The sequence below is a fragment of the Egretta garzetta genome, unplaced genomic scaffold, assembly GCF_000687185.1.
Source record: "Egretta garzetta isolate BGI_Z169 unplaced genomic scaffold, ASM68718v1 scaffold463, whole genome shotgun sequence".
NCBI classification, from domain to species: domain Eukaryota; kingdom Metazoa; phylum Chordata; class Aves; order Pelecaniformes; family Ardeidae; genus Egretta; species Egretta garzetta.
In genome coordinates, this window is record NW_009259188.1 from 1,456,948 (window position 1) to 1,481,405 (window position 24,458).

Genomic DNA, 24,458 nt, shown 5'->3' on the forward strand with positions numbered 1-24,458 from the left:
GCTGTTGTTTAGTTTTCAAACTGATTCACTTACGATTCAGGGGAGGGGGAAAATAGATCCATGCCTGTAATTCTGGCATTAAATACTGCTTCAAAATTAAATACATGAGTTTAGTTATGTATGAGGTATATTTAAAAAAATAAATTAAAATTCTTTCTTTCCTTGGCACAGTGCCATGGCATGTCTCCTTGCTTTGGGACACAGGGTGGCTTTTAGCTCCTGGAATTGGATATGTCCCATGGCAGCCCCTTAGGGTTTTCTCCAGACAACATCTTCAAGGTGGCAGGATTTGAAGTGCAGCAATTGCATGTGTTTGACAAACCAACAGAAATACTCAGTGGTGCACAAGCTGTAAAGAAAATTGTTTTGTCCTGAGACTATGGCATCTTCCCCCACCCCACCCCCGGACAAAAATTACCTAGCTTGGCAAAGTGGTTTAGCACACATAGAGAGATTTGTGATTAAAATTTTAACTTTTGGTGAAGTCTTTAACAACCCTAGCTGAGTAGTTTATTTTAAATAATGAGTTTTAGTTATACACGCTACTTTTCAGGCCACTGGAATGACAATTGATTCTTGCTTACTTGTGCATTCAGGGCTTGAATCTGAGGGGAAAAAAAAAGAAAACAACCACCCAAAAGCATGAGAAATTACTTCCTCTGGCAGAATGCCAGCATTTTCCATCTCTAAAGCATTTTCCAAATGGTTTATATAATTCTTGCAACATTCTGATGAGGTAGGCATTATTTCCCTGCTTTACAGATAGCAAAACCGGGCAGAGACTCAGTCAGGAAGCCACCCTGGGCATCTGGGCAGGGAAGGTCAGGACAAAAAAAGAGCACACTTCCCTCCTTTGCAGTTGCTCTTTTTTGCCCCGAAGGGAGGCAGTCACCTTGAGGCTACTGCTCCCCTCCTGCACGTGAGAATAGGCAGAAGTAGAGGGATATGAAAAACCTGACTCCCACCTCCCCAGCGCAGTGGCCATCACTGAAGTGATGTGCAAGTAGAGGCCGACAAAAGAAGTATGAAGAAAAGCATGGTTATGATCTGCTCCTTCCTCCAAGTCATGAACTAGTCTGGAGATGGATTAGATGACTTTCCCTGTATCACAAAGCAAGTCTGGGTTAGAACTGGGAAACCATCTAAGAATTAGATACTGGGGTTACTGACTGCACACACATGCACGCACACAGGTCTCTCCAGCAATGCTAGGTCAGAAGAATATATACATAGCAGTCAATGAACTATATATATGTGTGTGTTAGTATGATTCAGTGCATTGGGGGCAATGGCAAGTTCTAGAAAAACACTTAGATTTAAATGACCGTTAGGCCTTTCTACCTTCCTCATGAGTAAAATGCATGTTTGTTGTTTTTTCTCAGCTTACTCATATAATAAACCTTCATTCCATCACCACTACTTTTGACTATAATACATAGGGTAAACTAGGGTACCTCATTACATGGGGATGTGCAATACACAATCGACAGAGCAGTCATCTGAGCTGAATAGTCTGAATACAAGTAAAAAGAGCAAGTGAGCTTAAACAGTAATATACTCCAATTTACAATGTAAGCAGAACAAGTAAAAATATTGCTCCCCATCTGATCGTTTTTCCCCCCCTCCACTACTGCCGTGCCTGTAAGATTGGCTTGGTAAACTGGATGCACTAAAAAATAAGAATTTTGCCTCTTGGAAGCTCATAAAATGATACTAGAAAAAGTTTTCTGACGGCTGATCCACACAGACTGCAGTCATTAGACATTTTGAACGGGTAGGACAGAGAACCCTTTCACACAGCTGTGGAGAAATAGAAAGAAATAGCCACTTCACATATCTCAATGCTGTTTCTGAAAATGAGGAAGGGGGGGGGAGAAAAAAAAAAAGGCAACATATTAAGAGTCTCTGTCACTGTCCATCGTGCCATACATATCTGCGAGCTTTTTAAACCGAGGCCCCCAGTCACTGAGATAATCGTAGTCCTGATCTCCGTCCGTAGTCACCGACTCCAAGGAGCTGAGGGACTCGGCCACAGAACCGTTACCTTCGTACGCGTAGGTTGCTAACGAGTCATACGGGGGTGCCGTCGGGTCTGTATCATTTTCCTTTAACCTTTGGTTAATGAAATCTCTGACATCCGTGTTATCTCGCGCCGCTGCAGTCCGCCGTGGCATAAAAAGTGTTTCTGGCACAATGTCTCTGCGTAATTTATTATCATCTATGGCTTCGGGATTCCTCAGCGTGCCGATATCAAATGCCTGGGTGTCTTCTTCTCCGCCGCCTTCATCGTTGTAACTGACAATGTTGTCTCTGATGTCTTCTTTGGAAATAATCAAAGGCTCTTTTTTCCGCTGCCGTCTCAGCGCTGCAAACAGCACCACCGTAACTGGAAACAAAAATAACAGGGTAAGAGAAAGGGAAAGGTTAATCCCTAACTCCATTAAAACCCAGAAGAAACGCCGTGCCTCTGCTCGAATTCAGAGTTTTGAAAGATGTTTTGCAGAACTGCAGATGTGCATGTCAGGTTTTCAGACTCTGCTTGCTCTGCCTGTGAGCGCCTTGGAAGACGAAATGCCACGGGTGTGCGCGAGAAGAAAGGAGACTTCAGGCTTGTAAGAAGCCAGTCTTTGTGTCAGTAGACACATTTTTACCCAGAGTTGTATAGCAATTTTGTTGCCTTGAGAACAGAACTAGTTTCACGAGAGCTGGGAAGGGAGAAACACTTTCTCCAAAATAAGTAACGTCAAGTGTTATTTACCTTGAACCCCTGGGATGAGATGCGACTTGTGCGGTGGGCAAGGCCCGTATGTACTGGGCTATGATGATAGGTTAGCAAAGCTGCATTTCAAGATAAGTAAATCTATCCTCCTCTGGAAAAAAGCTTGGAGCATGGAGTGGATTTTCAGCCAGCACAAAGTCCAAGTTTTATTAACTTCCCTGAAAGGTTTTTACAATATACATCACCTTAAAAAAACTGTATGGCTTAAATCTTAGACTGATTAGATATGGTAATGGTATTATTTAATCTGCCAAAGGCATGAGATTTCTCAAACAGAAAATTTTATGCCTTTCATTCTAAAGTGTGTGTGTGTGTATGTGTGTGTATTTCATTTATTTGGAGGGCAGGAACTCTTTCCAAGGCCCCGATACAAATGTAAATATTTTTACTCAATAATGACCCCCAGTACTGTTGGAGAAGTGGGCACAGGGGGAGGGAGGGGATATGTTCAATACCTTATTTCCTTTCAAAGTTAATTTCAGATTTCTTAGCTGGATTCTACCTTAACATGGTAAATGACTGAATATTTACAAATGAACAGCAGCAAAGAGCCGGGATGTGTTACAACTACAACTGTTGCTTTCGTAGTCTGAGGTCCAGGGTACCCAGTATTTCAGCTCTGCTGTGCAAACTCTGAGAAAAGGCGCATCTTGCTTTCTTTATAGTTCTTTCATAACAAAGCAAAGCAAATCAGAAAATGCCTAAACTCATTGATATGATAAGGTGGTTCAAAATTATCTTTCGTGTCAGCTGTTTCTAAAAGGGGGAGCCAACGCACAGTAACTGTTAAAGACTATTTTTTTTTTTTTTTTTTCAGTCCGTTCCTCATTTGTAGCCCTGTGAAGGGCAATGCCAAGGACTAAGAACATCCCCAAAACAAAATTTTAGCCCATTGACACTTGTCTTTTTTAGCTTTCTTCAACAGACAAAAAGCTGATTTTTCTGATTTTTTTATTTATTTTTATGGACTCCCCTGCAGGATTGCTGGAGCAAGAATCTATCTGTGGGTGTGCTCAAGCATATTGTGGAAGAGTCTCATACTCTTTCTCTCCGTTGACTAGAGAGGGATCCCAAGAAGATAGGATAAAGTAGGAAAAATATCTGATTCCTATTGTGTCTTTACCATAGGAATAGAGTAAGGGAGAAAGAACATCTGCTAATATGAGTTGAAAGAATATAAGTGAGGTGATGAAACTGAAGGAATGAGGAGGACTGGTTCAGACGGTGAAAGCTTCAGGCTCTCACCCTAATGGTGAAGATTTACTTATGGTGTCATGTAAGGGTCCTAATCTGAGTGATGTTTCTTTGTGCTGCTGTGCAAAAATGCAGTAAAAGAGAATTCTCCTCCTTAAGAGCATAAAACTGTGACACCATATGGGAGGATTGGAGAAAGGTCTATGTGACAGAACAGAGATAGCTGGAGAAAATTTTGGAGAACCTGAAAAACACGGTGTCAATTTTTAATGGGCTTCCAGAATAGTGACTGGTAGAACGTCCTGAGAAAGCACAGGAATGATAGTTTTTACACAAAGTGTTGCTGAAGTATCTCATTAACAAAAAAGGTGTTACACAGAATAAGCAAGGATGAGACTTTGATAATTATGTCACATCACTGATACTTGGGTTTTCTTATTTTGTGCTGAACTTGCAGGCAAAAAAAAAAAAACCATTAGAAGTTACATGTTAAAGTACATCACCTTTATTTGCATGTCAGTGTTCAGCAGCGTCTGAGGCCTCCTGATAAGCTGCTAGACTTATTCAAACTGCAAATAAACCTAGAAATTTACAGGCACTTTTTGTTGCTGCTAAACTTTAAGTTGTGGTTCAGGTCTGCCCAGAGTATTGTTTTTCACTCAGTAGTGGTTGCACATGCAAACCCTGCAACCCCCCTGAAAATAGAAAATTATATAGCTGAGTTAATTGAAAATCTGCTTATGGTGCACGGTGGCGTGAGCAGTAATTGACATAAAGTGCTGCTTAGCACACAGAATCAATTATTTTCGATTGACATAAAACAGGAAATCGTTTAATGTCAGATTGATATTAATGAGCACAGTTGTACTAATGAGTGCAAGACTACCTGCAGCATTAGATTTCTTTTTCTGGTAAGGAACTTGATACAAAGTGATCTCAGCTCTTAGAGGCAATGATACCGTATTTTGAAAAAATGAATTTAATGGCAAATTAAAGGTAAAATTGTTATTGTGGGAATCTTTTCTGAAAATGGGTTAATGCTTACTTGGGCAAGCCATGACCATATTGTTAACGTCTGAGAATCACAACATGGTCTGTGGCTCATCACTGGAGAAGGAAATTATGTTAATAGCAAAGATCAGGATGATTCTGCAGTGGTGATGAGCATGTCCAAGGAAGATATGAGTAGGGCTGAAACAAGGGGAATCACTGAGGAAACGTTTTCTCCCCTGCTTGACTCTACTGCTGTAAAATTGGTCTGACTCCCTTCTTTCCTGGCCAGATACTAAAGGTGACTAATAAGGTCTCCCTGAGAACTGCCTGTGTTGTATTGTGCAGTTCTCTCAGATGAATAGACTATGGCTAATGGCTGGAGGGACAATAGTCTCTGCTGTACAAGAGAGGCGGAACGTGAGTGAAAGGAAGGTGAAAGATGTTGAAAACTGTCCTGATTTTTATACAAAAATGAATGTTGACCACCTGTAAGTGCTGTAACCAAAGATCTGTACGTCCTCCACACTCAGGATCCAACCTCTTTGTACTCGCAGGTGCCTGAATGGGAGGACCCTGCAGCTTTTGAGAGAGTGCTTCAGTAGCCATCCCATTTCAGCATCCTTTTCCAGCAGAACAGAAACACTGAGACTTGTTTCTCCTCAGTTTAGACACGGGAAGTTAATTGTTTAAAACTAAAAGTTATCTGGCCTCCTTCTGTGGTCAACAGAAAGAGACGGACACCTGCAGAGGGTGATTAGTCTGGTCTACTTCAGATACCAATAAGGGGATGGGATGAATGTTTTTCTACAGGTGTCTGTCTCTTTCCATTGATCAGAGGGTGGAACACAGCTGTCTCCTCTTGCCTGGACATTGCTAACTTCTAGATAACTGAGATTAGATAGGATATGTTCTATACACCATATCTGTAGCAGCCCTTAGAGGGGGAAATACAGTAATTCAAATGTAGGATAAGGCAAGGATGCCTTTGCTTTGCTCTTGTCCTAGCCTTGGCATAATCACTCGTAGCAATGCAAAATAACCACGAAAGGAACAAAATGCCTCTGAGCTACTTACCAAGTAATATAATGATACAGAGAAGGATGGCAATAAGAGCCCCAGTGCTAAGACCAGTAGGATGAATCAAGGCTTCGGCATTACAGGACAGCATCTTTCCTCGATGGTCACAAGCACATACTCGAATAGTCACCGTTTCAGTGCTGCTCTGGATAGGGTAGTCATTGTCTGATATTACCACCGGCAAGAAGTAGGTACTCATTTCATGCCGGTTATATCTGGTTTTTCGGGTGAAAATCCCTGCTGTGTTGTCTGGAAACACAAAGCATGCATTAGATCTTTACCTGAAGACTGAAAGCAAGGATGAGATATTAAAGAAAAGTCTTTCTGTAAATTCACCTCTGTTGTCCTGTAGTGTAAAGTTTGAGCTGCTGGCTGCCTCGGGAGCTAAGGAGAATGAAAACTGATGTCCACTGTAAGAGTCATCTTTATCAACAGCACTTAATGTTTGTATCAGCTGAAACAACAAGAACAAAATTATCTTCAAAGTCAGCGGACCTCATGTTTATTTCTGTACTCTACAATTGTAAAACCATCTTATTGTATTAATTTTTTTCTTCTGCTTTAAGGCAGCTGATGCTGCTATGGTGAGCTTGAGAAAAGTGCTCCATGTGCTGCTGATGCTGTTTAGGAACACCATCCTATTGTATCCCATACCGTCAGCCAGTAATATGATGAATTTGAAAGTTGGCAGGAAAATCATGTCGAATTCAAGAGCAGGCTTGGGTTGATGCCGCTCCAGATGGGTAGGAAACCTTTGCATGTGGCAAGTAATAGAGATGAAAGGTGAGACAGTCCAAACTGACTGTGTATCTACCCAAATCTCATGTCACGGGAATTGTTTGGCTGAATCTTCTGAATTATCTGCTACTTTGACCCATTTAGTAATAGGACTGGTAGAGCGAGAGTTATCTGGCAGGAAATATAATTATATCACAGACAGGACCTGTAGCAGTTACAGACCTGAAACTGTTTTTGAAGGAGACAGTGGAGGTGCCTGAATAAAGCAGAGAATCACAGAATGAAAATGAATCAGGGATAACAAGGTGCAGTACAGAAAACAACAGTGTAAAACATACTGTCACATTAGCTGCAAGAATACTAAGTGCAATCAGATACTGTGCAGCCACTGTTTAGTTTAATTTTGCAAAACTGACAGCTTGATGCAATGCAAAGTATACCTCTTGACTAGGTGATGCAAGAGTAATAGCAAAACTCAATTAATTTGGAATATTTTCTTAGTACAAACAGACAACACACCTGTTCTGCCTTTGCATTTTCACAGACGAAGGTCTCATAAAACATGGCAAACTCTGGAGCATTGTCATTTACATCCAAAACCTTAATGAACACTGGGACGCGGCTGCTTTGTTTTGGGTTGTCTGAAATGATAAAACCAGACAGAATAGAGATTTTATTTAGCCCAGCTACTGACTCAGTGCAGGAGAAGAAAAGGACAGACTTAGGGGCTCATTGCCTTAGTTCTTCTCACTCACAACGCTCTGCATACATTCTGTTGATTTCTGGGGAACGCGTTATGGGGTGAATTCCACAAAATTGTGCTGTGTTACCATTACTCTTATTCTGTGTAAGCTATACAGATAAGATTGGGTAAGAGTCCAGGATTTACAAATTCCTTTGAATGCTCCAAGTACAATTATGAAAGTATGTGTGAGACATATATATATATATGTGTACAAATATAATACTGGAATTAAATGAAATCTATTTATTAACCTAACCAATACAGTTTGGTGGCAACAAGGTTTCTAGAATGTATTCCCTTCCTTAACTCTGAAACAGGAAGACTGAAGAGTCATGAAGATGGGATTGCGTGCTTTTTTTCCTCTCGACCTGTTATATATAATATTCTGTCCCCTACAAATCTCGTGACACAGTTCCTTAAGCTTCAGTGATTACCATTATGTTATATAATTAGTAACTGTGGCTGTGATCACAGATATTTTCTAATCTGTTGTGAATTGATTTGGCTGAGTTTGGTGAGTTAACACCAAAAAGTATCAGCTGAAGAACATAAGCACTCTATAGAATCTGCAGTTCCCCATATCTAAACATGTTTTTTTCCCTATGAGGACGGTATAGTGTCAAGAGAACAAATTTGACAACGATATTCCTGAGCATAAAATACTGATGAAGATACTGTCATCTTTCTAGATAAAAATGAAAACATTTGGAAACGCACCACATTGTGTAGACTACTGATTTTCCTGTTGAGGGGAGACAGGTTTTAGTCACGAAGATACACAAAATAAGGAGGAAAGGCAACAGGCAGCAACCTCACCTAGGAGCCATGAATGGTGAAATAGGCAAGATTGTGAGGTAAAAATGTCATGTCATAACAACCATCACCTCCTAAAGGGTACAAGACTTGCCCCCAAACCAATTTGTCGTCACCAATCAAAAGGAAACCAGGAGACACGGCCAGGACTCGATCTGTGTCCTTTGTGCTCCATATCACACAAAAAATGATCTAGGCCAGGTGACCCAGGCATACCCACCACAGTGCCTGGGAGTATGTGGGTGTGGGAATGTGAAGAGAGTGACATCTATGAGAGAAAGTGTTTGATGGTTGAAATTAGTGTTTCATTTAAAATAAATACCTTCCCCCCCCCCCTTTCATGAGGGCTCTGACTGAGTTTTGCTACATTAATTTCCTACCCATGTTAGTATAGTTTATTAATGCATTTTAACCTATGAGTCAAGTGAAAAAAATAGTGCAATAAAATACAGCAGATCTAAGATTCTGTATGCTTCTACAAGCATTCATTATAGCAGCTTGTTGAGTTAGGCTTTAATAAAAGTCCTATTACTGTGTTTATCATACTTTTATAAATTTGAAAATGCCTTCTCCAAAATTGGCACTGTATATTTGTATTACAGAGCTCAGTCATTTGGACAAAATATTGTGCTTTAAAGCTCCACAGTCCCATTGAAGTTAATATGATTCCATTAAGCATAAACCACTTTCTAATATGAACCATTGGGCTAAATTCATTCAATGTATAAAATAACAGTTTACATATAATATAGGCTAGGCTGAATTGTATGTTAAAATACATCAGTACAAATGCTGAATTTTATAATAGGCAGAAATCCAAGGTACTCATTTGAAGTCGCATGACTGTTGGCAAGACTATTCTGTAAGGGCATACCTTTCCAACAAATACATTCAAATATATCGGCAAATGTGTTTGTTCTCCTCTCAAGAATTACAATTGTTTTCTTTGCTGCTTTTTGAACCATGAACTAGATATTTTCTTTTTATTGCTAGGTGCTTAAGTTTCTCAGAATTTAAAATGATACCGTAATAAACAGAAGCTTCATAAAACCTCTATGCTCTATGGACATGGGCCTTTTTTCTGATTTAATGGAAATGTGAGTTGAAATATATGTGTACATCTTTAAGTCTTCTTTTTTGTCATCTTTCAGATTATTTTTGCAAATTAATCCATGCAGGATAATTTGTGTGCATAATCCTTTCATTACTGCCGGACTCCATCTCCAAAAAAAGATCCCTACAAACTCAACGAACTGCTTAAATCTATTAATCGCTACAGTGGTATGTTTTCTGTTGAGCCAGCAACCAAATTGTTAAAGCTTTTTTTCTGAATACAGCCTCAAAGTCCTGCCTCTGTTTGATTTACACTTAAATGTTAAGTAAAGAATATTCAAAAATACTCTGGGAATTCTCTCAGCTGTAATTCTGCAGCTGTGAATCAGTAGCCCTGTGTAGTGAGTTTTATTGCCAGTTTGCCTGCTGACTGTGGCAGATGTACTGACCCAGTGTTTTACCAACTATTTGTTTGCAACATTCACAGCATGATTCTTTGGGCTGCTGAGCAACTGCAGGTCCAAATGGTGAAAAAGAACAACATTAAAAAATTGAGGTGTCTACATTTGCTGACAATTCTAGACAATTAAAGGCAGAGCAACTTCCATATTTTCTTTTTTTTTTTCTTCTGTAAAATGAAATCAGGAACAGTCAACACTGAAGGGTGATTCTCTTTATGGCTTTAACATTTTTATTTTTTTTTTCTTTTTCTGTCTCAAAGGGAGCACACTCACCTGAATGTGCATCCTGCCTATAACTTGACTGGATATTTCTTTTAGATTACTTCAGTGAAAGATATCTGGAGTCTGATGTCATGGTATGTCACTGAGGGCAATCAGCGACTAGCTGGAATTTAGTGGAATGGCACTTTAGCTAGCCTTGCTAGAAATTACTGGTTTTAGCTAGGACCATTAAGCAGTGGTGCTTTCCAGTCTAGTCTCTTGAGACTAAAATTAGGGAGGTAGCCTGGATCAGACCACAGCTTGCTTAAACAGTAGCTGCATTTCAACCAAGAAAATTGCCTTTGGAAGGCATCTACCCCACTTATGCCAAATTTGGTCTAGGCTCAGTGAAGCACAGCCTGGAAAGTAGATTGTTGCAGCCGGGAAGGACTCAGACTAAAGAGGAATGGTAATTAAGACAGAAACCTGTGTCAGACACAAAAGGTTTAGTTGAGAGGGTTTGGCCCAGTAGTAGGTCTGCCCTTAGGGAAGGAGGCGAGGAACTAAATGAGTATTTCATATAGAAGCTACATTGATTTTCAGATGGTATACAATTTTCTATGCTGTATACTATTTCAGCTCCGCTGGGATCAATGCAAGTGTGCTTCCTAAATGTTCTTGCTATTCTTTCCTTTTTAGGTGTTTATTTTTCCCCTCCTCCTCTACCCAGGAGCTCAGTCTGTAGTGTACAACTCTTGACCCTAGATTACTCCTTCAAAGACTTAATAGAAACACAAACACCTGACTAACAGTCAGCCAGAAGTCAGCGCTTGGTATGCTGAAACCACATACCTAGCATTAAAAGTGCAAACTTCCAAGAGAGGGAGAAAGCTATTAAGAAACATAATTCCTGCAGGCTCTAACCCACTACACTTTTAAAGAACCCCATCTGCTTGCCTCAGTAGTATTTTTTCACATCAGTTTTGAGTTTTAAAAAGACCTACAGAATAAATAAAGCTGGAGTCAAGCACTCCTTAGTTATGGTCTTGTTACTGTTCAGCGGCTGATAGAGCAATAATCACATATACACAACATAAGAAAGTAGGGCTTATATTGTCTCAGATTATGTTTTAAAAAACAAAAAAAGCCATTTAGCCTCTGAGTTGCACAGAGAAATTGTGACAGTCATAGAAGTGGTGTTTATATTGGATCTATCTACCATTCCACCATGCTTCACAATCATAGGCACTGTGACTCTGCAAAGGTGAACAGCATTGCATTCCCTGATACTTAAGCATGTCACATGCTTATAGTTAATACATCAAAATAAAGAGGATTGTTTCTTAAGACCACCTAGCATACACATCTTTATCTAGATCCCTGGCATTTCCACTCCTAAAATCCACATGACTAGTGTTATCACAAGTTTACTTCTTTTGAGCAATCCTAAATGACGTGACAGACTGATTTGTAAAAATAGCTCATCATTTCAAATGACGTGAAAGAAGTTAAAAATGGAAATCCTTAAAACTGATTAAGATCTGGGCATCTAGCTCAGCCCAGCCACCTTAGTCTTACCTGAAAACACCAAGCCTGTGCTGTATTCAGTCTGGATCAGACCAAATTCAGCCATGGAATGCAGTTTGGCTTTAAACCATCTTGCTTGCTGCATGCCAATTTCAGGATTCAGCAATCATGTTCAAAATTAAAAAAGGCTATTCCTGATTAGGAAACACAGAACTGTTACCTTTCCTCCCTGCTCAGCTAAATAACCTCTTCATGAACTGTGTCCCTAGTAAACACAAAACAGCAGACTACCTCTTGCAGAGTTTCCTCTCCTTCATTAGTATTGAGTGGACTATCCATATAACCCGACATCTGCCCAGCCGTGATTTTCACACGCTCAGCTAGAAGGCTAAATTCATTACATCAGGGACAGCAGTGGTATTTAGGTTTGACTTACTGATCTCTGCTGCTATTACTGTAATGTTGTGCCACAGCAGTGTTTCCCGGTCAAGGGGTTTTGAAGTAAATATCGAACCATTTCCTGAATTGATGTTGAATACTCTGTCCATATCAGTGTGTCGATCTACAGAGTACCTGCAAATACAGAGACAGGGGTTAGGAGAATGCTTTCCTTTTAATTTCTATGTTCTTAAACCATTTTCTAAGACTAGACATCAAACAGCTCGTAAATGGGGTTGCCTTTTGTTTTCAGTGCAGGCTTCAGAGTCTTTCTATACTCACACAAAGAGCTAGTTCTGAGTTACTGGATAATGACACATTTGATTTAGAAGGTGGAGCATTGTCACTGAATAAATGAATTACTGCAGAATTTACATACCTCTGAGAATCATCAAAGCTTTGTTTTTTGTGAGAAATGTGAAGTCTGTGTCCTGAAAGATATGAAGTTTATTTTAAGGCTGAGTTGGCTTTCCCATTATAAACCCCTCTTTTTATGGTTTGATATCTCAACTGTTCCAAATAATTTCTGATATAAAATTTGATAGCGGGGGTGCATTTCTGCCTTTCACTTCCCAGCGTTTAAAAAGACTGCCCCCCAAAAACAAGTCAGCATGGAACAGAGATTCATTATTCCATAGTACATATCACCTAAAAGTTTGCTGTAATTCATTAAAACTAATGTGCTCAGCCCTGCTTGATGGTAGCTAGATGTGAAAACGAATGCTAACAAGCTCTGGAAGATCTCAGAGTCTAAATGTGAATTCAAATTTTCAATCTGATCTTCTGCTTTTTCTGCTGAACTGAATCCAACTTTAAAAGTGGAACTCTGTTTTGCGGGAGAGGGTGCTACCACCCTGATCCAAATGCTGTGACTTGGTTTCATCGCTCATGTAGAGAAAATTATTGCATAAATTACAGAGGTTTTGATGGAAATATGTCTCTGATGTTGCTAAAGCAAGAATGCAATTGTATTATTCTGCTCTTGTTCCAAGCCCAAATGTGTGCTGCTGTACAATGCGGGACAGAGCCTTAGGAAGCCCAGTGTGCTCCCTTGGTCTCCTTACAGGCCATGTTCATGGGGACAAGGCATCTCCAGCTGTCCCTTGTGTCCAGACAAGGATAAAGATATGGCTGAGCTGGTATGCAGTCAGATGAAAACTGGGGCAGGAGGGTGACTGGCAGAGTCTACTGCCACTACAGAACTGAGGGAAATGTAGAGGCTGAAGAAAAATTTCTGTTCCCTGTTCTGCCCAAGGAGTAGCTGCACGACATGTCCCTTATTCTGTGCAGATTTCCCAGCGCCTGTGCAGCATCTCTCAGCTGCTGAGAAAGACCTCACATGGAAGAAGGAGGGAATAGAAGAGTCCAGTTGAAACATGTGATTCTGACAAAGGTTTAAAGTGAACTAAGTTGCTAATTATCTTGTAACTGCATTTTTTTTCCTTCTTTGCAGGTAAAAAAAATGGGATATAATATTCACAGCAAATTAGACTGGTCTTACTCTAAAATGAGAATTTTAGTGTAGCCTACCTTCCTAAACACAACTATAGCAAGTATTAATTATTTGCACTAAGACATTTTCCTTTTCCCACATTAAATTCCTATGGAAACAACCAAGTGAGATTCAGACGTACTTGCACAAAGAGCTGACTTCTTTTGGTAGGACTTGCATAGGCACTACCTTGCTAGTTTTTCAGGAGTCGATTTAGATTTTCTTCGTTGCTGTCACTGCACTACCAGTACGGCAATTTCAGCTGCATGAAGTCAGCCGTGGTGTCACTAACCTAGTTCCTTTGTGCCGCATTGTAATGTTACCTTCAGTTTGAAAAACGTACTTGGGAAGGTGTGTAACACACGGTGTTGACGGGTGGGACAGCTCCAGCAAGCTCTGCTGTTTTGTCCAAATTGAAAACAGTACAAGTGAATTTGTTGACTTAGCTGAAATGTTTGATGGAAACAAGTTTATACAAACCAGTCTGGCTCTCTTCTATTTTGACAAAGTGGGTATTTGATATGGTAAACATTTCATTTTAAGTTTCATTCATTCAGGCTTTTATATGATATTATGTTGGTATTTTGTGAATTCAATTATTTTTCAGATACTCTGTAGCTCATTTCCATATCTTTCAGCTGAAATACTTTGGTATTTCCATTTTGCAATAAATCTAGGTTTTGCATTCCTATTTGAAATTAAATATCAGGATTTTCCACAGATTAGCTGTTCCAGCCAACTGTAATAGTATGTTTCAGGCTCCTATTCAGCAAGATATTTAAGCAAGGAATGAGCTTTAGGCATCAGTTGTCCACTCGTTGTTTTTCTTTCTTCAATTATGCTTTCACTCATGCTTCACATTGAGAATGGACTTAAAATATCTTGCTGCCTTAGCACATTTTAATGCCTTGGCATATTGTAATCGCTATCTTTACTTTGTAAGATTTCACAAATTCAATCTCTGGTACACTATCTGGAAGAAATGAACAAAAAAAAATTGTTCTGGACTTTTTCTAAGGTTACCAGAGCTGTAACATTGAGGACTTCTTCTTTAAGATATTAAGAATTTTAAAATACAAGTCCTTGTAAAATCAAAGGTATATTCAGTCATTGGCAGAGTGGAAAATTAAACTCACGGAAAAAAACCCCAAAACAACAAAATAAACCAACCAGAGAACGGCTTCTTAATGAAATGTTAATTTTATTTTTTCATAGCCAAAAGAAAATACATACAAGGTCAATGCAGTTAAAGAATATTCTAATTATGCCATTAACCCTGGTCTAGGAGAGCGATTTTAATAAGCTAGACTGTCACTTCTGCTTCTCAGTTTGTATAATCCAGTCTCTTTTGATCAAGGACTGTTAATTATGTGGAATTGGTGGTGATTCTGACTTATGGATCATAACCTAGTAAGAATTAAGCAGACACCATCAAACTCATTTTTACATTTATTTAATGAAATTACTGGTGTGTATTTGTCAGATTTCAGGACTTCATCCCTTTCAAACCTTGCGGAATTGACAAGCTAGGAAGTTAAAAGGTATCTACGTAGATTCCAGTCTCTCCTTGTACATAACAGGAAGAAGGGGAGGGTGAAAGAGAGAATCTAACACATGCAAATATGTTGTCAGTAAAATACACAAACAAAATTAAGCCTTACATTTGTTTGCAGATCATTTTCATCTGGGATACTTTAGTAAATCAAATCACAGCAGGGAGACAGTTCCAGTGACTGATGAACTTCATTATGCCTCTGAGGAGTTACTATAGCAAAAAAACTCAACTAGCAATTTAAAAAGATCTGATGTACAATACAGCAGTGCCAGTTGCAGCATGATTTTTTTTTCAGTATGCAGCGGTTCATAATATTTCTGTTTAGATCAAACACAAGCAGAATGCACAACTTTGTTTTATAACACAGCTGGACAGTGGACTGTTACTCAGGAGTATATTAATGTCACTACGCCTGGATGCATATTCAAATATAGACAAATATCTATGGGTGTATTTTTGTACTTTCTTAATGCCACATCGCAGCAAAGCTTATTTATATGGGCTGGACTGATGAAATGTAGCTCTACCAATACACAGGTCATGAATGATTATGCGCTCTTGCAACCAGGGCAGATATCTGCTTCATATTTTGCTATTGCTTCATTGTCTTCTGACGTTCAGCAGCTTGGTGTCTAATGCAACCGCAAGTCAGGAAGATTTGTGGGTCAGGAAGGGATGTGTGTGTGAATTTTTCATAATGCATTTTCATAATGATATTGTGAAGGTTTCCTTTAATGGAAGATCAAAGGGGCTTTCATCTAACAGAGTTAGGGCTCAGTTTGTTTAAAAAGAGAAATCTTCACTCGAGTAGAGGAGAAAATGGAAGGTTTTCATTGTAATATCAAGTGTCTAAAGATTTTATGTCTAACCGTCAAGAAAAATTGACAAGCAAGTGACAAGTCGTATATATACAGTCTAATTGCATCTTCCCTGAAGCTCAGAGTGAAAATCGGATTTAGCATCTCTATTGCATGATGGAAAAAAAAAAAATCACCCTGTCAAAAAGATGCAGACTCAACCCATGCCCCTAAATTCTATGAGAAACCCAAGATATTAGCACCATAAAATTACATTTATTGCAAGCCAACATCTCAGTCTACTGCTCTCTGCTGATTTCCTTACCCTCTTACTGATTTTCATGTTTCTTTTTGCTGTGTTCATTTCTATTCCTCTAACCTCTTCCTCATTTCTCTTTTTCTTCTTTCACCTTGATTGTTGCATGCCATTAGAGTATAAAGGAGACAAGTTTTCTGTGGCACTGCATCAATTTTGACACCTCTGCTAAATTTTGCTCAATAATTATCTGATACTTTACTACACAAAGTACCTACACTGTATTAAAGAACTGACCTTTGAAAGATAGGTAAGTTTTAGCACACACATTCAATTAATAGAAAAGAGCCAGTAGGCAGTACTCAACAACGAACAGCATAATCCCTCTCTACTGTAAATCACTTATAATTAGGAGCTGGTGCTGGCGTGAAATGCAAATGGTTGTAGTTATCGCCACGGGGAAGCAGAGGGAAGCAGGGAAGCACTCCCCTCACTCTCCAGCGCCATTAGATATAAAAAAGCAGGTTCCTATGAAGACTGCAAGGGGCCTGGGTGTCACCCCAACCAACTTTTCATCTTCATGCTAGCATTGCCACGACGACATGTTATAGAAGGTGTTCATTCTGTCCCTGGGCTTCACCAAAGTCAGCAAAACATGTTGCTCTTTAAGTTACTATGCTCTGCTAGTCCAGCACTCTATATAATTGTTGCATGCCATGATGTAAATAAAAGCAAACCTTAATTAAAATTAGAAGGCTTAGTCTTGAATTAGAATTGATGTGTAGGGCATTGCATGCAAACTGAAGACAGAGAGGGTTTCTGCCAGAAATATTTCAGATTTGGTTTCTTCATCTAGGAAATTAAGATGATAATATTTACCCCTCTCACAAGATGAGCTGAGAGCTTAAAACTCACTCATGCCTCATAAACATTGTAAGATATCTTGATGAAAGATAGTTGTTTGCAGAAGTGCAAAGTATTGGTGGATTGGATTTTTATTAAACCTGCATTGTTCTATTTTGATCTTAAAACTACTATTGCATTTCCAAGGTGCCCAACCCAGAGACATGCTGAAAATTGACCTGGATTTAATATTGCTATATTTTTCATTTCCTCCTCTTACTACCTTGTCAGTAGCAATCAAATTTAATTAAAACACACAACCATTTAAAAGTTCTTTTGTACTCTATCCAATATGACTTAAGTGCTCCAGTATATTTTCAAATGTACTGAAATAATGTACCTGTTAATTTACAAAAAATGAAGGCTTAGGTTTAGCTATGCCAACCTTAACATTTCCTCCACTTCCTGTAAGGCTAGTTTATTGATTCATGGCAAATGTAATTTATGAAGTTCATGAGACCGATTCTTATCTTACTAACCTTGCACTGATACAAGTGAGATCAGAGTCTGTCTGTGCACATGAGCTGCTTTTAAGGTGTTTCTACTTGCAGCTTAGAGAAGGTAAATGTGACCTCTGTTAAGCAGGTCTGGACGGATGGGAGAAGAAAAGGCTGCTGAATCACTCTCGTGTCATATAGCCAAGGGGATGTACCACACTGCACTGGAAAATGTTAACGGTGGAAGGAGAACACTAACGTCTTCTTAGTGCTCTTTTTTGCAGTAAATTCTTCCATGGTAGAAAAACCCACAAACATTAGTTACTGAAAAGGATAGGATGTAATTCAAGATGCAAGGGCCATGCAAACACAATCACACATACCTAGATATGCTCAAGTGTGAGTGATCATTTACCATCTACAGTATTCCATATTTGAGCATACCCGAACAATTTCATTGTTAAAAGTGATTTTTTTTTTGCGTGTGCTGACGTGAGAAAAGCAAAATTAAAGCTGTAAAAAATTTACACACAAGCTGAAATAGTCTATGCTTACTTGACCGGGTTCTTGGCAGCATCTGGATCCTGAGCAGTTACTGTTCCTATCACACTGTTTATTGGAACATCTTCTTTCACTTCCATTATGTATGCTGGTCTGCTGAACACGGGGGGTTCATCTACATCCTCCACCTGAATTCTAACTGTAGCTGAGTCCTTGAATGGCCCCAGGTAGAGGAATCGAGGGTCCACATGAGTATTGGTAGCTTCGACTTTCAGAATATACAGGTTTTTGTTTTCAAAATCCAGTGCCTTGGAAGAGGAAAAAAAAAGTTTGAGAGGTCTGTGGGGATTTGCTGGGGCTTTCAGCCAGATGAGCCAAATGACGGGAGGGATGTCACAGAAAGGCCAGGGCTAGATAACAGGAAACTGAACTGAAATTAAAAAGCCAGCAGAAAGGAAAAAGACAGGGCTCTATGTTACTGATGATATGGTATAGAAAAAACCCACTTTTTCAAGGCATTCTATGCCTGAAACTCCTAAACATGAATTAATCTTTCCTTCTTAAATATTCTTAACTCTTCATGCTTTTTATTTTGTCATTTTTGGCATTTTGATGTTTTCTTGTCTACTCCTTTCCCCTAGGCACCACACACTAAAGGGGGGAAGATTCTCTAGTTGCTGCTTGTTTAAATATTGGCATTCTATCGCTGAAACAAAACACTGTGGCATCTAGTGTCTGGACATCCAGGACCACTCGTCAAGGAAAACATGATTTATGATAGGCTATGACTATATCACACTCTGTTAAAAGTATGAAGGAGCAGCATTTAGCGACTCTGTTACAGTACTTAGAGAAATGTGGGGAGAGGGTAGTCACCCCGTTTTTCCATTATGTTGTAGAAGATTCACAGCTTCTGTCAGCAACAGACAGAAATGCAAACAGAGTTAGACTGATATCATAATCAGCCCCTGGAAGGCATCTCCTAAAAAACAAGTAATGACAGGTGTCGTACTGATATCAACAAGCAAGTGCATGTTCGGAAAATCTACACAATGTCTATCTAGTGATGACTGAACTTGAACTGATGGAGGATGATATCTGTAACCTTATCAAGCCTGCCTGATAACCCACTGCAAACAATATTTCTCAAACCTTTTCTGACAGCCAATGTGCAACCTAGTAGATGATGTCCATTGTGATCCAGCAAGGCACTGTGATGCTGTTTCTAAAGCAAAAGCATGATGATGGATTTATTAATTATATTTTTACAAAATGTGAGTCAAAAGAAATTTGTCTATCTAATATATTATATAGCTATATAGTTCAACACCTTCAGATGGCGCAAAACAGGCAACCTGTTACTGATTATTTTTGTGGTCTTAACATGGCACCTTCTAGTAAGTGAGCATATCCTGTAAGGGTCATAGGGAGGAAATCACAGTTGGATGGTGGTGCCTCCTTGATTTATTCCGTGGATATGTTCAGACTGCAGAATTATTATTTTTTTTTTTTGTCGTATCCCACTCCCTAGGTTATTTACTCTCTCAGGTTCTTCAAAGTATGTGCATTGGTTTAGTAAAGGAGGGTATTAGAGGAAGAAACCCAATTGCTTATATAAAAGAAACTTTAAGTAGGTAATTTAGAGATTCCTAATAGATAGCATTCAAATTAATAAACAACATGTGTTACACTAAAAATGGAAAACAAATATGTGCTAGATAAAGTTTTGACTGGTATTTCAGAGGCTGGGATTCAGTGTGTTAAGATGTGTACCTTTTTGACAGTTATAATTCCTTCCTGTGTGTCCTTGTCTGTGGTAATTCCAAACATGTCATATCCATCCCCCTCAGTGATGCTGTATTCAATCTCTGCATTTTCATCCACGTCAGCATCGTTAGCTTTTATCCTGCCAACTGGTGAGTCAGGTGGCGTAGACTCAGGAGTTCTGAATTGGTAGGTGCCTACAGCAGACAGAGAAGGAAATTTTGTCAGTCGGGCTCCTGGTACTTTGGACACCACCTCTCAGCCCATCTGTCCATGCTGGGCATGCATAGATGAGTTACTGAGTCGCTGTGTCTTCAGGCCTTCCTGGGGCAACAGCCTTCAGCTTCTGCTTTACTTTCATGTGGATAAAAGTAACTTACCTTTCTATCTATTTTCTAGTATGAAAGATGGGCATTTTGTTTTCCTACATACATGTACCTTTAGCAACATACATCCTTTTCTGGAGAGTATCAGGGTCTCTGTTGGCCATATCAAAATTGTATATGAAAAATGTCTCGAGGCCAAAAGGCAAATATTAAGAACTGCCAGAGGCCAATGCAACTTAGTAACACCAAAATCAAATCCAGCCAAATGCCTATTAATAATGTGCTACATTGAATTCTCCTCTGAAAAAAACTCTACTTGGGGAATGTTGGCATTATGAAGCTGTATCTTTGGCTTTTACGTCGAAGGCACTTATGTCCAGAGATGTATAATTAATTCATTGGAGGCAGAGTGCTGTATTTTCTCTTAAGCTGCTCTAATTTAAATGGAAACACTTTGCCCACAGCTAAGAACAGACTTTGAACTTAAATGACAAGTTGCTTCCAATAACTTTCCCAGTGACTTAACCGCTAAAGCTTGCCGATTTGTCTGATAGTATCTGCAATTATTTTCTCTAACAGCTGTGCTTGACTTTGACACACACTGACACTGTGATACACACACATCACACGCAGAGCAGTGGTTAGACAAAGCAAAAAAGAAGAAAAAGAGAGAGGGAAAGAAAGAAGAAGACAAAGAAAGAGAGAAGGAAGGAAAGAGAGGGAAAGTGAAGTGGATGAAAGCTGAATAATTTTGAGTCACTTATGGCCATGAGTGTTCATTAACAGAAATTACTTTACAAGAGATCTGGCTCAAGTGATTCCCTTAAATACCACACAGATATGTACCGAATGATCTGAGACAGGAGAAAGAAAATAGGCAGAAATATCTGATATATTTACATATGTGCTTATGGTTTTGTATGCAAAGAATATAGGAAAATCCATTGAGGCAAATGCTTACTGGGTGTACGTATTCATTTTGATAGAATTTCACTTGGGATAATTTTATGTACTTAAATAAATACGTTTCAAAACTTAAATATCTTAGATTAGAACAGATATCTTAAAACACAGTCAACGACAAGGTCTAATAGAAATAATCAAGAAATACAGATTTTATCAATCAGAGCTATTTAATGGGTAGGAAAAATAATGTTTCTGTACATTAATTTACATCTCAGGCTGTCTATTGCAATTGGAGTAAAAATACTAAAGATATGTTTCACAGTTTTTGCAATTAACATTAGCACGATCTGTTACTTGCTTGTGTGTTGCCTTTTTTTTTAAAGGAAATCTGATACTTGGTAAGTTCATGACAGCAGAAAAAAATATCTGAGGTGAAAAAAAAATTCCAGTTTTTATTCATTCTACTGTAAAGACATAGAATGTAAATATTCCATACTCTGGGGGAAGCGAGGTGGATTGTCGTTTACGTCAGTCAATGTGATGTTCACAGTGGTGGTTCCTGATAATCCGCCCATCTGGCCTCCCATGTCCTTAGCCTGGATGACCACTTGGTATTGCTCCCTGTTTTCACGGTCCATGTTTAGCAAAGCAGTTTTAATAATGCCTGAAAACATGAGAATTAAAGAGGGGGAATTCACAAGTAAGGTACTGACTTTGATGGAAATTCTTATTAAAAAACCCCACAGCCTGAAGAACAAAACAATCTCTGTGTAATAAGTAAACTTTGCCCAGTACAAATATTTACTGTTATGAGATGGCACATTAAATTACAGACTTGTCATATCGTATCTCAGGCTGCTGCCTATGTGACAGACACAATATTAGTGGCATCCCCAGAAAGATGTTCTACCTATTTGTGAGCAGTGTTATTTTACATAACTTTTTACTCCCTTTCAGTTCCATGCTAAAGTCTCTCACTGAACTGGAAAAAGGCTCTTTGCTTGTAATAAAGTGTTCCATCTTTTCTCTCCTGTTCTGTCAATATTTTTATTTTGACAGATGTGGTAAAAAAAAAAAAAAAGCTAACTTCAGCAAGACATCATTAAAGAGGCAATACAACAACATTAAATGGGAGAAAAGAAATTAATTAAGACAATTGTGAGCATCCAAGCATGCCTGAGTATATATATTTCTATTTATACATTGATTAAAATGATTTAGCCAGTCACTTCAAAGGCACAAATATCAGTTATGAGGCCAACTCCTATTGAAATTCAATCATTCAGATTTACCATGAAGCAAAATGTTTGCATTCTCACTGGGTCTCTTAAGGCTAAGATCTCACTCCTTTGTAGGCAGAAGGGGTGAAATTCAAGTACTGAAATCCGTGGCAAAATTCACAGCAGCTTTGACAGAGACTTATTTCATTCTGAGAGTTTTGCAATTGATTTCCATGGCAGGAAGATCAAGCCTGTGGTTTACCTTGCTTCCCCTCTGTGCCCCATACAATCCTCTTGCTAAAAGATTATTACTGGTGAACTCCCAGCTACATTATGCTTATTATAACTCTAGATAGAAGAGCACAGGGTGTACTGTCCAAGTCAGAATAAGTGCATCAGTGCAAAAATCCTTGCTTGCAGTATCTAATACCTTATGCTTGAAGGGAAGCTCCCTTTGATTTTGGCTCTCCTTCTTTTCTGAATCGCATACGTTTTTGCACCTCAGGTTTTATTTTGAGACATCTAATCTCTCCCTCCTTTTCCCTGCCTGAGTCTTTAAGATTTATTCAAGAAACAATGCTAAAACCTGATTAATTGTCTGGGATAATCCATTCCTTTCCTGTAAGGATGCTGAGGAGAACCGATTTCTCTAGGTTCCAGGACCTATCACAATGGATGTTCCCATTTAAGGAGTTTCTTGAGATCCTTTCTTTCTTGCTGGAGAAATTTGTTACAAATCTTGAGGTTATCTGTGTAGTCAGACAGTCAATGGTACAGCAAATTCAGTCAGCCAGGATTCCTATGTTTTACACGCACAGGTTCCAAAGCTGTCTGTTATTCAGCCCATAAAAAATTCCAGTCACTGTGCGTAATTTAAATGTCTTCCAAAAACAGAACTCAGAAGTTTCGGATTCTATTTGTGATCTTCTAGTGTAGCGCAGCAACCAATTTTACCTCTTCTATCATTATTCTTAATTAAGATTTCTTTCATAAAATTAGCATTAAAATGATATGTTGCAGATGTACAGAAATTATAATTACTTTAAACAAGTTTCGAAGAAGCAGAGGAGAAAAAAACCCACCTGAACAAACCCTCAGTCTTAATTTAGCCATTATGAAGATCTATGAGGATTAAGCACTTTTTCCACACCCACCTGTTTCTCGTTTTCTTCTAAAAGCCAACCTATTTGGTTTAATTTAAGCATCCACCGCAGTCTCTGTACCCACTGCTTGTTAAAAATGATTGAAAACTGGTTCTCATCCAGTACTAATTGTATTTGTTAGGCTTTGCTGGTAAGATTAAAATAATGTAGGTGTCATGTTTACAGATGTATCACTCTATTAAGTTTGTCAGATTTTGCACTAAGATGTAATCTCTTTGAAATTTTTGTCTAATATGTCCTAGCTTGGCTTAGTATGTCATTTTTAATTACAGACATTGTCACAGAATGACAGATAAGGTCCCCTGACCTGTCTCAGATTCAACAGAGAAATATGGTTGTCCCTGGAGAATGCTGTAGACAACTTTAGCACTGTTCCCATATGTAGGATCATCGGCATCAGTTGCGGTAACTTGCACAACAAAGGTACCTGCAATGATAAATTAAAGAAAATAAAAATCCACAGGATTTTTTCATGGCCAAGATGGTTTATGATGTAGAAAAAGCATAGTTCAGTTTCAGGTCAAACTTGTGGCAAAAAGTTAGAGACATTTTTATTTTGCAGAAGATTCTCTGTTCATAAAGGACATAGATACAAACCCAAAATGATAGTTGGCTTATTCTCAGTTTATTAAAATACGCAGTTACTGATTGGATACGTAGAACCTTCATCATATTTCTTATGAAGAAACCAGAAATGCACCCTTCCCCAGATATTGAAGGCATTCAGAATTTGAATCTAGGTCAAGAATATACTTTTGCAAATTTACTCATGCTTGTAAGGTGTCTGACCTAGTAAACATGTAAATTTACATTACAATAGATGACGTGTAAATTTGTTTATTCGTGTGTCTTCTAGAGAAAGAAATGGTGTTGAATGCTAGGCAAAGTGTTAACAAACAAAAAATGAGCTTAGGTTTTGGCATTTAAAGCAGATTTGTGAATAAAGTATTCACTTCACATATTAAAATGTGAATATTAGGTTCTCTCTTTACCAGACGAAGTTTCATCCATGTGACAAGTCCCATGAATGAGAGGAGAGTATGCCCCAAAGTCTTTATTTTCATATTGCTTGAGCTTTACTTTAATCTAATTCTTGATTATGATTAATTAATGCTTCTC

General features: G+C 38.7%; 1 protein-coding gene across 3 annotated transcripts in view; it reads right to left on the reverse strand.

Annotated features, from left to right (window-relative positions):
- Positions 1-1,895: 1,895 nt before the first annotated feature.
- LOC104123468 (cadherin-6) overlaps positions 1,896-24,458 on the reverse strand; it is a 48,797-nt gene continuing 26,234 nt past the window's right edge. Inside the window, exons 3-11 of one of the 3 annotated variants that reach the window (XM_009635719.2) lie at positions 23,647-23,766; positions 21,453-21,620; positions 19,734-19,921; positions 18,015-18,268; positions 12,018-12,154; positions 7,301-7,422; positions 6,380-6,497; positions 6,041-6,292; positions 1,896-2,386 (exon numbers count right to left, since the gene is read on the reverse strand). In XM_009635719.2, coding sequence (XP_009634014.1) covers positions 1,896-2,386; positions 6,041-6,292; positions 6,380-6,497; positions 7,301-7,422; positions 12,018-12,154; positions 18,015-18,268; positions 19,734-19,921; positions 21,453-21,620; positions 23,647-23,766 — 1,850 coding nt within the window. Of the gene's footprint in view, positions 2,387-6,040; positions 6,293-6,379; positions 6,498-7,300; positions 7,475-11,970; positions 12,155-18,014; positions 18,269-19,733; positions 19,922-21,452; positions 21,621-23,646; positions 23,767-24,458 lie in introns of all 3 variants that reach the window. The other 2 variants (XM_035891317.1, XM_035891318.1) reach the window with 2 other exon arrangements.